At 44.9% G+C, this 17,860-nt stretch overlaps 1 protein-coding gene across 1 annotated transcript in view; it reads left to right on the top strand.

Moving 5' to 3' along the window:
- LOC122944191 (complement receptor type 1-like) overlaps positions 1–17,860 on the top strand; it is a 380,940-nt gene that overhangs the window by 11,142 nt on the left and 351,938 nt on the right. Inside the window, exon 2 of the mRNA XM_044302417.1 lies at positions 15,658–15,840. Coding sequence (XP_044158352.1) covers positions 15,658–15,840 — 183 coding nt within the window. The remainder of the gene's footprint in view (positions 1–15,657; positions 15,841–17,860) is intronic.

Here is a 17,860-nt window from a genome sequence, read left to right as displayed (position 1 = left end):
GGCCGGGCTTGAGGCTCACCGGCAGCAACCACTCGTCGGTCTGTTGTTCTATACCCCGCCACAACTCCTGTGTGGTGTGGGGCCTGTCCCCCAAACATATGAGTTTCAGAATGGCCTGCTGACGTTTACCCCGGGCTGTGCTGAAGTTGGTGGTGAAGGTGTGTGGCTGACTGGATGAGCAGGAGGAAGAAGAGGAGGAGGAAGCCGAGAAGGAGGAGGAGGCAACAGGAGGCAAAGAGTATTGCCCTGCGATCCTTGGCGGCGGAAGGACGTGCGCCAAACAGCTCTCCGCCTGGGGCCCAGCCGCCACTACATTTACCCAGTGTGCAGTTAGGGAGATATAGCGTCCCTGGCCGTGCTTACTGGTCCACGTATCTGTGGTTAGGTGGACCTTGCCACAGATGGCGTTGCGCAGTGCACACTTGATTTTATCGGATACTTGGTTGTGCAGGGAAGGCACGGCTCTCTTGGAGAAGTAGTGGCAGATGGGAACAACATACTGTGGGACAGCAAGCGACATGAGCTGTTTGAAGCTGTCTGTGTCCACCAGCCTAAATGACAGCATTTCATAGGCCAGTAGTTTAGAAATGCTGGCATTCAGGGCCAGGGATCGAGGGTGGCTAGGTGGGAATTTACGCTTTCTCTCAAATGTTTGTGAGATGGAGAGCTGAACGCTGCCGTGTGACATGGTTGAGATGCTTGGTGACGGAGGTGGTGGTGTTGGTGGTACATCCCCTGTTTGCTCGGCGGCAGGGTGTTCTGCTTTTGCCCACTGCTCCCTCTTTTGCTATACTGTTGGCTCGGTCTCACCACTGCCTCTTCCTCCGTACTGTGAAAGTCAGTGGCATGACCTTCATTCCATGTGGGGTCTAGGACCTCATCGTCCCCTGCATCGTCTTCCACCCAGTCTTGATCCCTGACCTCCTGTTCAGTCTGCACACTGCAGAAAGACGCAGCAGTTGGCACCTGTGTTTCGTCATCAGAGACGTGCTGAGGTGGTATTCCCATGTCCTCATCATCAGGAAACATAAGTGGTTGTGCGTCAGTGAATTCTATGTCTTCCACTGCTGGGGAAGGGCTTGTTGGGCTAGGTGGATGCCCTTGGGAAACCCTGCCAGCGGAGTCTTCAAACAGCATAAGAGACTGCTGCATAACTTGAGGCTCAGACAGTTTCCCTGATATGCATGGGGGTGATGTGACAGACTGATGGGCTTGGTTTTCAGGCGCCGTCTGTGCGCTTTCTGCAGAAGACTGGGTGGGAGATAATGTGAACGTGCTGGATCCACTGTCGGCCACCCAATTGACTAATGCCTGTACCTGCTCAGGCCTTACCATCCTTAGAACGGCATTGGGCCCCACCAAATATCGCTGTAAATTCTGGCGGCTACTGGGACCTGAGGTAGTTGGTACACTAGGATGTGTGGCTGTGGCAGAACGGCCACGTTCTCTCCCAGCACCAGAGGGTCCACTAACACCACCACGACCATGTCCACGTCCACGTCCACGTCCGCGTCCCTTACTAGATGTTTTCCTCATTGTTACCGTTCACCACAATAAGAAAAATATTATTTGGCCCAATGTATTGAATTCAAATTCAGGCCTTTTTTTACAGACACCTAACACTATCTGGCTATCTATTTAAGTACCGTATTACACTAACGTATCGTATTGCACAGCAGTAACGACAGATTTAGCTGAATATAAATTTGAGGCCTAGTATTTAGGCCCTGGATGACAGGTATACGTTTACGGACAGAATTAGACTTGGAAATGCACGGTAGCGTGTGAAGTTATTGTGGATGACCCTATGAGCACCTTGAATCTAATATACCCTTTTAGGGATAGATTTAAAGTAGGTCTGATACAGCAGAAACCACTAATTTAGGAAATTGCTAAGTTGGGAATTGTATTTCAACCCAGAACAAAAACTGTGCTTTGACGGACACTAAATAACTTGACCAGCCACAGCAATAACCACAGATTTAGATGAATATAAATTTGAGGCCTATTATTTAGGCGCAGGGTGACAGGTATACGTTTACAGACAGAATTAGACTTGGAATTGCACAGTAGCGTGTGTGTGAAGTTATTGAGAATGACCCTATCTGAACCTTGTATCTAATATACCCTTTTAGGGATAGATTTAAAGTAGGCCTGATACAGCAGAAACCACTAATTTAGAGAATTGCTAAGTTGGGAATTGTATTTCAACCCAGAACAAAAATATATCCTTTGCCAGACAGCAGACAGTATTACAATTGGCTAGTCACAGCTGAAACTCCAGATTTAGGGTACTGCTATTTTGGCAATTGTATTTCACCCCTCAATAAAATAGCAAGCACAGCTAAGCCCCTGATGTAGGATATAGTCAAAAAATAACCACACTATTGATGGTTAAATGCACTTGGTGACAGCTTGCCCCTGATGTAGGATATAGCCAAAAAATAACCACACTATTGATGGTTAAATGCACTTGGTGACAGCTTGACCCTGATGTAGGATATAGCCAAAAAATAACCACACTATTGATGGTTAAATGCACTTGGTGACAGCTTGACCCTGATGTTAATCACTGCCTAATCTCGCCCTAACAGTCGCAGCTGCAACCTCTCCCTACACTGATCAGAGCAGAGTGATGTGCGACGCTACATGACTCCAGCTTAAATAGAGGCTGGGTCACATGCTGCACTGGCCAATCACAGCCATGCCAATAGTAGGCATGGCTGTGACGGCCTCTTGGGGCAAGTAGTATGACGCTTGTTGATTGGCTGCTTTGCAGCCTTTCAAAAAGCGCCAAGAAAACGACGAACACCGAACCCGAACCCGGACTTTTACGAAAATGTTCGGGTTCGGGTCCGTGTCACGGACACCCCAAAATTCGGTACGAACTCGAACTATACAGTTCGGGTTCGCTCATCCCTATTAATAACCACCCTCTGTTTTCTATCACTGAGCCAGTCACTTACCCACATACAGACATTTTCCCCCAGTCCAAGCATTCTCATTTTATATACTAACCTTTTATGTGGTACAGTATCAAATGCTTTGGAGAAGTCAAGATATACTACATCCATTGATTCGCCGCGGTAAAGTCTAGAACTTACCTCCTCATAGAGACTGATTAAATTAGTTTGACATGGCCAATCCCTTATAAAGGCATACGGATATGCCGTTATTTGCTTATTTTCATTGAGGTACTTCAAGTTAGCATTTCTTAGAAAACCTTCAGTTTACCCACAACAGATGTTAAACTTACCTGCCTATAGTTTCCAAGCTCTGTTTTTGGATCCTTTTTGAATATTGGCACCACATTTTCTATGCGCCAATCTTGTGGAACACTCCTTGTCAGTATAGAGTCCTTAAATCAGAAATAAGGGTCTGGCTATGACATTACTTAATTCTCTTAGGATACCGCGGTGTATGCCATCTGGTTCTGGTGATTTGTCTATTTTAATCTTTTTAAGATGCGCTGTACTTCTTCCTGGGTCAGACAGGGCACTTTTAATGAGGCATTTACTTTTACATTCTGAATTACGTCTGACAGTTTATTTTCCTCAGTGAATACAGTGGAGAAAAAAAATATTTAATAGCCTTGCTTTTCCCCTCATTAAGCCTCATTCACACGTCAGTGTTTCACGGATATTTGCTCTACGTGTTCTCCACTTTCAGCACATGTCCCCATTCATTTTAATATGTGTATTCAGACATCAGTGTTTTAGCACGGTCCTTGGGTCCTTGTTTTCAGCACAGATGCATGCTCAATTTTGTCCGTGTTCACGAATCCATCACGCCCATTATAGTCTATTGGTCCTCGAAAACTACAGATGCAATACGGATGCCATCCGTGTTGCATCCATGTTTCACGGATCATTAGGAAGAGATGCTTTGAAAATTATTTTTTAGCTGTTCAGTGTCAGTGAAACACGGATGGCACATGGACAGCAAAAAATTGAACCACAGACCCAACACGGATCCTTCACGGACAGCTTCACGGATGTATCACTGACCACCTTCTCACAGATTTGAGCACTGACACAGACGTGTGAATTAAAGCTTTACTCTGTAAAGGGCCAACACCTTCATTTTTATACCTTTTACCATTCATATAATTAAAGAACGTATTAGAATTACTTTTACTCTTTTTGGCAATTAATTTCTCGGTCTCTAGTTTGGCTGCTTTTAGTTGTCTTTTTCATATTCTCTTTTTTTCCTTTTTTCAATGCTTCCCAACTACTCCTGTTTTAGTGATTTAAATTCTTTTTTTTTGTCATTTATTGCTTTCTTTACACTTATCCACATTGTTTTGTTTTTTTTATTCCCAAACACAATTTCTTTTTTTTTGTTCAATGGACTCAAAATGTCACAAAGGCCCACTTTTATGATTTTTTTGAGGCAGAATTCTGAAGTGCATAAATTCCCTCCGTTATCAAAATTGGTGTAAAGGAAAATTGGCTTAATTGCCCATAGAAACCATATTTCACCTTTCGATTTCCAAAAAAGCTCAACAATGAAAGGTGAAATCTGATTGGTTACTATGGGCAACTAAGCCAGTTTTCCTTTACACAAGTTTTGATAAATCTCCCCCTATGTCTTTAGGTACCTACCAGTGTATTTTGGTTTTATAATGTTTCAAAGCACAATAAAAGTTAAGAATTATTGGGTGAGTTAGAGGGGCTAATATTATAAGCACTAGTCTTCACCTTGTATGGTTTGCGATAATAATACTATTTGCTTGTGACTTACCTAGTTTATTCTAATCTAAAATCACAACTTCCCGATTTCTGGACGTTGGTTATTGTAGTGTCCAATGTCTCATTCACATTAAAGATTGTACATATTGGTTAATGTTGCATAAAAATTACAATCTAAAGAAGTCTATCAGATATCAGATTAAGGGCTCATGCACACTACCGTGTTTTTTTCACTTCACATCAATAGGGCCTCAAAAGATGCGGACAGCATACATATGTCCATTCTACTGCTCCCCCCCCCCCTCCCCAAAGAAAAAATAAAAATAAAAAAATTAATGAGGGAGATACCGTACAGTATATCAAGACTGGCAGATCCATCCGCCAGTCTTGATCTCCCTGCACTGGCAAGAGAGGCGCCTGCTGTGCGCCAGAAACTGAAATCTATGCCAGCTACAATTCGTTATACTTGGCCATAGACAATGCCTCTTGCTTTCTGTCTACGAATTCCATCATATTCTGTTTTCCCAACCCAAAGGAACACCGAATCCGAACCCGGTGAAGTTCAGGTTCGCTCATCCCTAGTCATTGTACAAGGAAAGAATAGATACTGTACGCACTTACAATCATCTACTGTTAATGGAGGATCTTTTCTATACACAGAGATCATATCATTATAGGCAGGATTAGAATGAGTTAACTGCAGTAAAGTAATCTGTACAAACCAAGAAGTGGCACCAATTATTAGACATAGTGGCCAGTGCAAAATGGCATGGATATATCTGTTGCAAATAACATGATAAGAAATTCTTTCAGAATATTTGAAACATAATAAAAAAATATTTAAACAGCAGGTCATTTTCTGATGACACATTTCCTTAAGGACTGCAGGTAAAATCTATTGCATTATCTGTGCTCAGAGAGTTATCACTGTGTTATCTTTTACAAAGGCAGGGGTGTAGCCTAAAGGCTTGTGGACTCTGGTGCAAGAGTTCAACTTAGGCCCCCCCCCCCCCATGCCAAATTCTCAACCTAACCAATTCCTCCCTGTCCTACTGTAAAAGGGGGTTGTCCTTTTTGTCTTTTTACTACTGATAACCTATCCTCAGGATAGCATACTACCCAACTTTTTGGATGGTCAAAGATGGACACTTGCAGCTAATTTTGTGAAAGATGCAATCACTGGCTGCAGAAATGCCCGCCTCAGCAGTGATTGCATCTGTCACAAAATGAGCTGCAAGTGTCCATCTTTGACCATCCAAAAAGTTGGGTGGTTCCATCATGGAAGTGCTCACTAGTATTCCCTTTATAAGATGCACTGCATCTTATAAAGGGAAATGTATAGCACCACTGGCCAGTGGTGTGCCTAGGGTGTTTGGCCCCCGGGGTGGGTCCTTTCTCTGGCACCACCACCACCAATACTTTAAAAAAATTGTACCCCCTCACAGTAGTATGGTCCTCATTGTACAACCTTCACAGTAGTTTTGTAAAGATGTGTGCCGCCTCACAGTAGTTATGCCCACATTTTGCCCCTTTCACAGGTTGTAATGCCCTCTTTGTGCCCCCTTTACAGTAATAATCCCCATTGTGCTCCCTTTACAATAATAATCCCCATTGTGCCCCTTCACAGTAATCATGCCCATTGTGCCACCTTAATAGTAGCAATACCCTGTGTCCCTTCACAGAAATAATGCCCATTCTGCCACCTTAATAGTAGTAATGCCCACTATGCCTCCTCCATAGTAGAAATCCTTATAGTGCCTTCTTCACAGTAATAATGCCCACTGTGCCCCCTTCACAGTAACAATGCCCACTACCCCCTTCACAGTAATAATGCCCTCTGTGGCCCCTTCATTGTAGTAATGCCCTCTGGCTCTGTGTCCCCTCTATAGTAATAAAGACATCTGTGCTACCTCCATACTGCCAATATAGGCAGACCAGGCCGTTGCTATGGGGCCCGCGGCACAGGGGGGCCCGGAGTGCATGAAAGGCTCCGCCCCCTACTCTGCACAAGACAGTGACAGTTTATTCATAGTTTCAGGCGGCGTTCTTGAACTTCTCCCTCCGGCTCCAACCCCACCCATTGTTCGGGCTGCATCTCCCTCCCAGGCAAGGATCCTGCTGATGCTGATTGGCCAGTGTATCAGGCAGCAGGAGCAGCGCAGCCAGGCACACATAGAGACTAGGGTGGCCACTGGCTTCGCGGACCTCGCCGGCCACGCCCCTAGAACTTACAAACCACGCCCACCTCCGTGAAGCCACGCCCCCATCGGCTGCCTGGAAACGGGTGGAGGAGTGGTAAGAACTTGTGGAGGGGTCATGGGTGTCCTGGAGGGACAGTAGTAGTTATTAATGGTAACTCCTTTCAGCAGTACCCTATTCACAGTATTTATTAACCCTTTTCAGCAGTCCCCTGAGGGCTTAATAAATACTGTGAATGGGGAACTGCTGAAAGGGATTAATAACTACTGTGAAAGTGTGAAGGGCCTTCACATAAACCCTTTTCAGCAGTCCCTCATTCACAGTATTTAAGCCCTTTCAGTCCACTCTTCACACTTATTTATTTCCCCCTTTCAGCTGTTCCCAGGACCCAAACAGTAGGTATAATTAACCCCTTTCAAAATTACCAGGGCCTGCCCTTCCCCCCTTTGAGCAATCCCCGACGGCCTACAGCACAGACCAGGGAGTACCTCAGCGCAGCTGCGCTCCTCAGAGTCTGTTCCTCCACTTCCTGCGTGGCCGCGCCTGCACAAACCAGAATTGACTGGCGCGATGCAGGCGCTGCCGGACGTGCGACTGATGTCGGTGCGCTCTACGCCGTGATGTGAGTGATCCTTAAAGTGCCCCGTACTCGTCGAGTCTAGAGTCGCTGATGACCACAAAAAAGGAGGGCTTCTGGCAGTCCGTCCTGGCCTTGTGACGGGCGGTGGTCCAGAAGTCTAAAAACCGGACGTCTAGTCACCCTAATAGAGGAGTGCACTCGGCATGGCAGAGTTATCCTCTGCGCTCACGTGCTGCCCGCCATCTGCCGCCCGCCCTCAAGACAGTCATCAGCCAGTGAGTGCCCCACACCCCTGGCCCATACTGAAAGACCGGTCAGTGAACACAGAAGTGTGCCACAGTAAGAGGACAGCAGCAGACTTAATATAAAGCTCATATATGGTATTGGTTGGATATGGGTATTCTTGATAGGGGGAGGGCAACAGCAAGCAGTGGGGTTTGGGGGGAAGGGGGCCCTGTAGGATCATAGAGGACTCAGGAGGACAGTGTGCCTTCCTCCTACTCCCCCCCCCCCTCACTTCCCGGGGAGAAGAGGGTGAAAGCACACTGTCCTCCTGAGTCCTCTATGATCCTACAGGGCCCCCCAGCATATCAGTCACCTTGCAGGGGCGGGGGGAGAATATGATTGGTGGCTATGTGCACACTTAGCATCAGCAGCAATGAGTTAAAGGGGTTATCCAACCCCTATAATGCCCCCCAAAATGCTTGGGGGCAGGCACCTTACTTACCTCACCCGCATTGCTCCTGATGCCCACACAGCAGCCACTGCCTCCCTCACGTCACACAGATTAATACATCCAGCGACATAGGGGGGAGCAGCCAATAGCAGGCCACAATGGGAACGAGCCTCCCTAGCATCACGGGTGACACTAGGGAGGCTCATTTCCGACGCAGCCTGCTATTGTCTGTGCCCCCCCATTGGGCATAAGTATTAACTGTATGCGTTGCCTGGGCAATTTGGGTGGCATAATAGGGATTAGATAGCCCCTTTAACCTTTAGGATACCAGAGGTTTTTTCATTTTTGCATTTTATTTTTCCTTCCCTATCTTCCTTGAGTCATAACTTTTTTTTGTGGGGGAAAACCCCACAATTTTCCACCTTTTTAGGGGTTTTGTTCCTACAGCTTTCCCTTTGTGGCAAAACTGACCGGTGCCCTTCATTCTCTGGGTCAGTACGATTACAACGATATTTTTTATGTCTAAATAGTGTAAAAATGCATTAACACTTTGATTTAAAAAAATTTTACTTTTTTACATCACCATATTCTGACCCCCATAACTTTTTTATAGTTATATGATCTACTGAGCTGTGTGGGGGCTCATTTTTTGCGGGATGAACTGTAGTTTTTATTGATACCCTTTTGGAGTGTGTGTGACTTTTTAAATCACATTTTATTACATTTTTGGGGGTGAGAGAAGTGATGAAAAAATGGCGCTGGTAACAAAGCTGTGTCAGGCTTTACCGCAGTGGGCATAGGCAGGAGGAGTGATATATATGCGGGCTCCTTCCCTGCAGTCGTTCAGTTGTGCTCGCATACATATGGCGCCCTGTGCCCACTCTGCTAAAGCCTGACATCGCCCATTTATGCCCGACTTTACCAAAGCAGACAGGCAGGAGCAGTGATGTGTGCTGTACATGGCTCACTGCAGCCCCAGGGAGATCCTTACTCCCATACAGAAAGAGTATGGATTATAAAGCGCTACAAGGCACCTGAATTCAGCACCTATTTCTTAAAGGTTTCTAACGGTTTCAGTAGAACATGTATACATTTTTTTATTGGCAAATGGGGGTGTGGCAGGGGAGGAGCCAGGAGGTGGGATGGGCCAGGGGTGGGTAGTGGGCGGGGTTGGGGGCCCAATTCAGACTCTTGCTATGGGGCCCAGTGATTTTTGTGTACGCCCCTGTCTGTTCCCCCTCCATAGTAATAAAGATCTCTGTTCCCCCTCTATAGTAATAAAGACCTCTGTGCCCCCTCCATAGTAGAAATGCCCTCTGTTCCCCCTACATAGTAATAAAAACCTCTGTGCCACCTCCATCGTAATAAAGTCTTTTCTGCCCCTCCATAGTAATAAAGTCCTCTGTGCCCCCTCTGTATTAAATAAAAAAATAAAAAAAATAAAAAAACTACTCACCTTGTCCCATTCCTGAAACTCACATACCTCTCTTCCCTGCCAGCACAGATCGCGCTGCAGCAATGTGTGGGCGGGGCTTATGCAGATTTCTGGCCTATTGGCTCCGCCCACACATGCTGGCAGCGCTATCTGTGCCTGCAGGCTGAATGGTGGAGCAGGAAGAAGTATCCCAGTCCCTGCGTCACCATTCAGAGCGCCGCCGGCCTGAGGGAGGGGAGGAGCGCAGGGGGCTGAGTGACAGGACCCAGCTCCCTGCACTTCCATCTGTATTGATGGAAGCGCTCATTGCTTCTGGCACCCCCATGAGAGCTGGCACCAGACCGCCCCCCAATCCCCAGCACGCCACTGCCACTGGCTTATGGGCACAGTCACAACTGCAGGAAAGACTGTAGGGAAACAGTAGGGAGACTGCACGTTGAGTATATGGTCATGTCCATGTCCCCACATTAAGAGTTAATCCAATATTTTACTCATAAACTTAGAGAGGTAGATTTATCTAAACTAGTGTAAAGGGGAAATAGCTTAGCTTCCCCTAGCAACCAATCAGGTTCCAATTTTCATTTTGCAGAGCTCCTTTGGAAAAAGAAAGGTGGAATCTGATTGGTTGCTATGGGCAACTAAGCTAGTTTTCCTTTACACCAGTTTTGATAAATCTGTCCCAGTGTGCCTCAATAAATAAGGCAGGTGTAATATATCACCGTGTGCATCATGTTCTACTGCACTGACATACAGAGTTAGTCCATTATTTTAATGATACAGTTAGTTAAATATTTAACCCTGTACAAGTGTGCACTGGACCCAAATTCAACATTGCTAATATGATCTGTTAGCAAACAATTATTCAGATTATTGCAATCCCCGATCCCTATGATGAACGACGTTAAGCAGGTTACGAGGGGTAGACACGAGACGATCCCTTCAGTGTAGCTCGAGTGCAGCCGCGAATATCTAGGCTAAATCTTATCGGTTATTGGAATGAACCACACAAAACGCTCAACCAACTCGACCCAAGTTCATCATAGCTTATACGTTGTTATTTTTTGCCCAAAAATTAGAATGCACCGTTATTGCAATTGTTTATGGTCAGTACCAAGATGGTATTACCACACAGATTGCTCCACTAACTGGACCCAAATTCATCATTCCTAGGTAACACATTATGTTAGTGAAAAATTTAATGTGCGTCACTCTGACAGCCACGAAATGGTAACTTCCGATTCTTCATACTGAGAGGCCTGGGTATACCTGATTTATAATGATTCATGACAAATTAATTCACAACAAATCAAATTTCTTGTCGAAGTTTGAAGAATCAGCCAACTCACATCTTTCAAAACTTCGCTAAAATCTAAGGCTACTTTCATACTAGCGTTTTTGCTGAAAATGTGGGTATGTCTGGGTTTAGCTTTGAACCTGGACAATCCCTTTAACAAATATCATGCACAGGCCTCATGCACACGACCGTTGTTTTGATCCACATCCGAGCCGCCGTTTTTGCAGCTCAAAAGCGGACCCATTCACTTCATTGGGGCCGCAAAAGATGCCGACAGCACTCCGTGTGCTGTCCGCATCCGTTGCACCATTCCGTGGCCCCGCAAAAAAATATAGCATGTCCCATTCTTGTCCGTTTTGTGGACAAGAATAGGCATTTCTACAATGGGCCGCCCGTTTCGTTCCGCAAAAAACGGCACAGTCGTGTGCATGTAGCCTAAATCGGAGAAATTTTGCACACCTTTTGCCAACTTAAAATCAAAGCAAACTAGTTCAAAAAGTCATTATGATTAGTGATCACTCGCGACTTTGCGAATAACTAACTTCGGCACATCAGAACCCATACATTTTAATAGTGTATGGAGACCGATCTGACCATAGACATGACCACTTGCTGCCCCCTTCATAGTAATCATGCCCTTTTAGCGCCCCCACACTGTATAACTGACCCCTTAATGCCCCAACACAGTATTCATGTCTCCTTAATGCCTAAAAACTGTTGAATTTCCCATTAATGACCCCACACTTTAGTTTTGCCCCCCCCTTACAATAGTGCTGTTCCTTTAGTGTCCACCTTACTGCAGTTATACCCCTGTAACATTAATAACATTTTAAAAAGTAATACTTACCTGGCCTGTTCCACTGATGAACATAGCACATTCTGCTCTCTCCAGAAGGCATTATGCAGTGATGTTATCGCGCCTGCTGGGCTGACTAGGAGAGCGCCCCGGCTGGGGACAGGTCGAAGGATCAACTTTGTCCTGTGTACTCTCCTACTCAGCCCAGCAGGCCCGATGATGTAACTGCATAGTGCCTACTGAGGAGAGCACAGTTGGTTAATGATTTACAGGCCCTCATGGATGATAGGCACTAGGGCCCTAGTCTGGTTGCTATGTCTGTCATCCATTAGTGCCTGGGCCTTGAACAGTAATCATTACTGGGTGTGTACTTGCAGGTGAGATCCAGGTCTAACAGCACAGGTTCCCCTGCCACTGCAAGCCTCTTAGAAGCTGCTATGGCAGTAGTACTGCCACTGTAACCACTGTATGTTCTAGAAGTCCTTTAATGACATACTAGTTTGTTTGTTTTTTTACTCCAAATCATATAAACCAAGTCATATCCAGCTCTAAGGGCAACATAAATCGTACAGCTGCAAGTGCCCTGTCCTGAATTCAACTGTATTGCTGGCCGCAGGATGGCACAGAGCCAATAGTTCCCTGGCTTCTGATCACCCACATACGCCTCAGGCTTCAGGCATGAGTCCTATAATGAAAAAATATGGGGGGTTCAGCCCGCACAACCCCTAGCAGGTGCAGATTGCTATGGCGAAATACAGATACAAATGCAAAAACACAAAATGCAATTGCACACTGCAACCAGCACTCTGCCCTGCCTTCATGCTGGATGTTGAATAAGGCATTGGTGTACATTTTGGCCAAAGCGTAATAAGCCACTCACCACGTCAAGGTCGCCTTAATGAGTGGTTCCTACCTTTTATGGGCCATGACAGCCACACAAAGTTCAGTGTGTGGCTGTCATGGCCCATAAAATGTAGGAACTAGTGTTAGGGACCACTCATTAAGAGGACCTTGACATGGTGAGTGGCTTATTACGCTTTGGCCAAAATGTACACCAATGCCTTATTCAACATCCAGAATAAAGGCAGGGCAGAGTGCTGGTTGCAGTGTGCGATTGCATTTTGTGTTTTTATGAGTCCTATAATGTATTATATCCCAGCATAGGTGGGACACAGCACAAGTGACGTGTGTGTGTGTGTGTCTGGCCACCTGTGTCCCACCATCCTAGGTCGTAGACTAGAAGAGGTTGCAGCCTGCATCGTGAATGCAGGCGATTGGGACACAGATGAGTATTCGTTTTTTTTTTTTTTCACTTGCCCACATGCTCACTTGGGGGACATTACTGACAGAAAGGAGTGCACTGTGGGGGGCACTGGAGGACAAAAATACTGAAGAGGCACTTTGGCAGACATTACTAAAGGGAGGATGAGGGACACTACTGGGGGAGTCAATGTGGAGGATATTACTGGGGAGAGAAGGAGAGCAGTGTACATTAACACTATGGGGCAGTATGGGGGACATTACTACTGAAGGAGCACTGTGGGGGGAGATTACTACTGAAGGGGCATTTAGTAAGCATATTGAAGGAACTCTGGGGCACTATAGGAGGCATTACTGGGGAATTTTTTTATGTAAGCGCATTATATGGGGCATTGTTGGAGGCACAGGGGGCATTTTAACACTGGGGCACTATAGCGGGATTGTTTGTACAAGAGCATATTTACTGGGGGAAGTATAGGCGACATTATCAATACTGGGGGCACTATAATGTATGAAAGTTCAACAATTGCTTTACTTTTCATAAACAATAATCCAAATAATCCACAGAACTTGTCTTGGTTCCCAACAGGTTTTAGCAGAACTTTGGCAGGCACAAAACTTCTGCAAAACAAACTTCTCTCTGCTGAATCTGTAGTAAACTCTCTTAGCTCTGCTATGCTGTAGCTTTCTCAGCTCTATTATGTCAACAATATTAAATAGGAATGTTTTACTTTCTGCTTGATGCTGTTATTCTAAGTCTGTCTCCCACTGTGATCCTAGGAACTTCTTGTCCTGGTTGGCTTATAGGGAGAGCTCAGTCCCACCAGGGACGAGCATCTGCTTTCCTCCCTATAGCATGGAGTACAGGAACTAACTGGTTCTACCAAGAACGTACTTGCTCCTTGGAGGAGAGTATAAGAGAGCTGGAAAGCCAGGTTCCACCCTCTGTAAAGTAGCACTGCCAAGTATACTGCCACCCCGCTGGGGAACCAGATTATTGAATGAACAATACAAATGCATAAAAAGAAATGCACACTACTTGAAGGATCTGGAATAAAGGCATAAGATGACATGGTTATTGCAGATAGACAGAAGCAGTGTGTAGGGGTGGTAATGCCACTTGGGGGTGTTACACAACTAATTCAGTTTTCCTTTGCACCAGTTTTGACAAATCTCCCCCATTATTTCTATTGGGGTCACTATTGTTTCAGCAGTATAGTATTTGGGGGCATTGGGGAGCACAGTGGACACAGTATTTGGAGTGGCAGCAGGATGACATTTTGGGACACCAGGATAGTTTGTGTTGAAATGGTGGGGAGGTTAATGGAGAAATTGAGGAATCTCACATGTCTGAGTAACAAACTCTGCAAAGACCAGACAGAAAAGAGAACGTCTACATCACAAGAGATGTCACTGGATGTAAGAGGCACGTGGTGCTCTATTCTCCTATATGTTTCGTAGTGCTGGCAGGCAGCCAGTATGCTGTAAGTAGAGTTGGCTCACTACTCTGACCTGCATCTCACCTACTCAGCCCCCTCCTCCAAATCTAAGACAACTGGAGGAGGAGAGAACATGGTGGCGGCACTGGCCACCACAGAGGGGCAGCTTCTGGGGAGGTATTTTGTGCTGCTGGGGCAGGATATTGTGCTGCACTGTGATAGTTGTTTCTGCTGAGACAGAATTTTGTCTTGTACTATTTTATTTGGTTCTGCAGCAGAACCACATACCACGGTACAGTACAATATGCTCTCCCAGCTGAGCCAAATACCACAATACAGATCAAAACACCACAGTGCATCAAGAAGTTCTGCTGGTATTTGGTTTTGCGGGAGCAGTATATTATGCTACTGTCAAGGTACCTTCTGTGACAGAGGTTAGGAGATCGGAGAGACTGACTTCACGTGTGGTTAACTGACAGTCTCTTGATTCTCAGTGTTGCGGTGTGGTAATGGCCACGCCTCTTGTCAGGGGCAGCCGGTGGTCATTACTGCATTCCCTAGTTAGTGTGGTCTCACACTTCATACCATGCGGTTGATATTCTCTGCTTGGATTTGGAAGAGTTGGTGTGTGGACCTTGCCTGTGTTCCTGCTCATCCATTTTCTATAAGATTAATTGTACTGTTCCTTGTATTTGTTTTATTCCTCTGTGCTTGTTGTTTATTAGGCCACAGGGAGACGCTGGCTCATTCACTTGGGAAGGAACCAGTAGTCTCATGCCTAGGGCATTTCATGGATTCTAGGGTGTAGGTTACGGCATATGTATTTTCCTACCTTCAGGGTCTATACATAATGATAGGCGTCATGGCCAGGTTTAGGGGCTTCCTAGGAGGTGACCTTTTCCCTCTCCATAGCCTTGAGGCCTAGTTCGGTGTCCCACCTTGTATTCGTGACAGCTACACTGTGGTATTTGGTTCTGCTGGGTCAGTATACTGTGTTGCGCAGAACCAGATACCACTGTATAGCACAATATACTGCCCCTCTGTGGTATTACTGGACCCATCAACCTTTTAGCTTTACCTGCTCGATTTGGCAACACCTTCTTTCAACTTGAGCTCTGATAGGGAGTATTCAGACTTGGTGCCTAGGGCGGCTCCATCTATATATACAGCCCTGCCTACTGTCTGAATTCACATTATGTGGTTTATTCGCATTTTCTTTTAGTTCAAAATGTGTCAGCTCATTAATTATTGAAGACTTTATTTAATATCCATTTTCTCTTATTTTAGATCACTGTGAAAAACCTGAGCAAATAAAAGGAGCTCAGTTACAAGGCGAATGGCACGATGAAACTTACCCACCTGGTAAAGTAGCTAATTTTGTCTGCCTCCCGGAATACACCCAGGATGGACCCATTAAAATGGCATGTATTGAAGGAACTTGGTGGCAAATTGCTAAAGGCCAATGCAAAGGTAATTCAAATCTAAACCTTCTCCATTTTTCAGTGTTTTGTGGTCGAAAAAGTGGATAAATATTAGATGTATTGCAGTAAAAGTAATTACATATTATATGTATAGTAGTAAGAGGACCTGATGCACCACATAAGATTATGAGGCAGAACATATTTGTTAATATTTTTTCAAGGATTAAGGGGGTCAATTATGAAAATTATACGCCACTTTTTTGCGTATTTAAGTTGCAGACTGTCTCTCAAAAGTCTTTTGCAGCAAAATCGGCACCTTTTTCCACATGTATGCCACTTACGCCTTTTTTTCAAGTTCTGAGAAAATGGGGGAGTGGTTTGGACGGGAAAACAAGGGAGCTGGCGCAAATGTAATCTTGTTGAACAGCCGCCACATCATGTGCCTAAGTTATGTAGAGGCCGGTGTATCAAGCTGCAGCGGACATGGACTAAGACCAGCGCCTAAATCACCCTAACAATTTATGGACATACTGAATACACCAAGGACCTTTTTCCATCAAAATTACTGAACGAGTATGATATAGCTGGAATCTATATTGGCCTGATTTTTATTTTTTTGGGCCATGAGTGGCAAGTCTTATAGTGTAGGTCTTATCTGTTGGAAGCCACACTGTCACTGATGGATGGGCCTGACAGTTTTGATGAAAAAAGTGCGCAAAGAGCTTCTAATTTTCATATAATAAGTATAACAGTAATGCAATTCAGATGTATCCATGTTTCCAGTGTTTGCGCATGCGTGCCGTTTGGCATTTGCAGGGCAGGTTTTGATGGAATGCTTTTGACGCCATGTCACAGGTTACAGGCCTTCTTCTAGCCAGAAGTAACATGAGACTTGCTTAGTCTCATGCCTGTGACGTTACAGTTTAGTTCTGCGCATACATTACTGTTTCAAAATCAGAAGCCGAACTCAGCTTCATTAATTAGGCACAAATCCAAGTTCGGCTTTGGATTTTGAAACAGTAATGTATGCGCAGAACCGAACTGTAATGTCACAGGCACGAGACTAAGCAAGTCTTGTGTTACTTGTGGCTAAAAGAAGAGGGCCTCAGCGGAGCCGATATATTTTACTGGGGTACAGAGTGCATATTATAAACTAAAACAAATTGGGTTCAGATAGAGCAGTACGAACCCGATTCGCCCAACACTAAGTATCATGTTAAGTGTCAATTTTTTTTCAAAAGTGGTATAGGAGAAAAAGCACCCAACATTTTGTTACACAATACGCCCATGTGGTCTTAAACTGCTTTTTGGACACACTACAGGAGTCTGAAGCAACCAGAGCCATGTGTATTTGTGGCCTAATTTGGTGGTTTTACAACATTGAACGACAACTGCAGAGGGCGTAAAATAGAAATAGAAATGCACAAGAAGTGTCCCCATTTTGGAAACCACACCATTGACTGAATTTATCAAATGGTCTGGTGAGCGTTTTTAATATGCAGGTGTTTTGTTGAAATTAATGTGAGCAGACAAAGTGCAAAGTGAAAATGGCATTTTCCCAAAGGTTTAATATTCGATACCCAATATAATGTGGTCTGCTTGTGCCACTCTAAAACCATGTTCCCTGGTTTTAGAGTTTCTATTAGAAAAAAATTGACCCTATCTGGGGATGGCTAATATTTGTATATATTATATAATCTTTTATGCAACTTTAGCAAGTAAGGGTATAATAGATGCTAAAGTAATGTAACAAATTAAGTATATACTGGTTTTAAAAGACACCCTACATGTGGCACACATTTTTTGCCCAGGATATACAGTACAATAGGACTCAGGAGTACTAGGGCACCATGTACACTTGAGGCCAAATGTCACGATTTACACATGACAATTGCAGAGGCTCTAAAATAAAATAATAAAAGGGATCCTGAAAAGTCGCCCTATTTTGGAAACAACCTTCAAAGGAATTTATGAATGGGTGGGTTCCGCTCCTATTATTGAACAGAATACCGGAATCTGATCTCACATGTGTGCACCTTGCCTTACCCGATGAACTGTGCCTGCTGCTG

This window comes from Bufo gargarizans, chromosome 7 (genome assembly GCF_014858855.1).
Source record: "Bufo gargarizans isolate SCDJY-AF-19 chromosome 7, ASM1485885v1, whole genome shotgun sequence".
Classification (NCBI taxonomy): Eukaryota; Metazoa; Chordata; class Amphibia; order Anura; family Bufonidae; genus Bufo; species Bufo gargarizans.
Note: the sequence above shows the minus strand (reverse complement) of the source record. Positions and strands in the feature narration are given on the sequence as shown.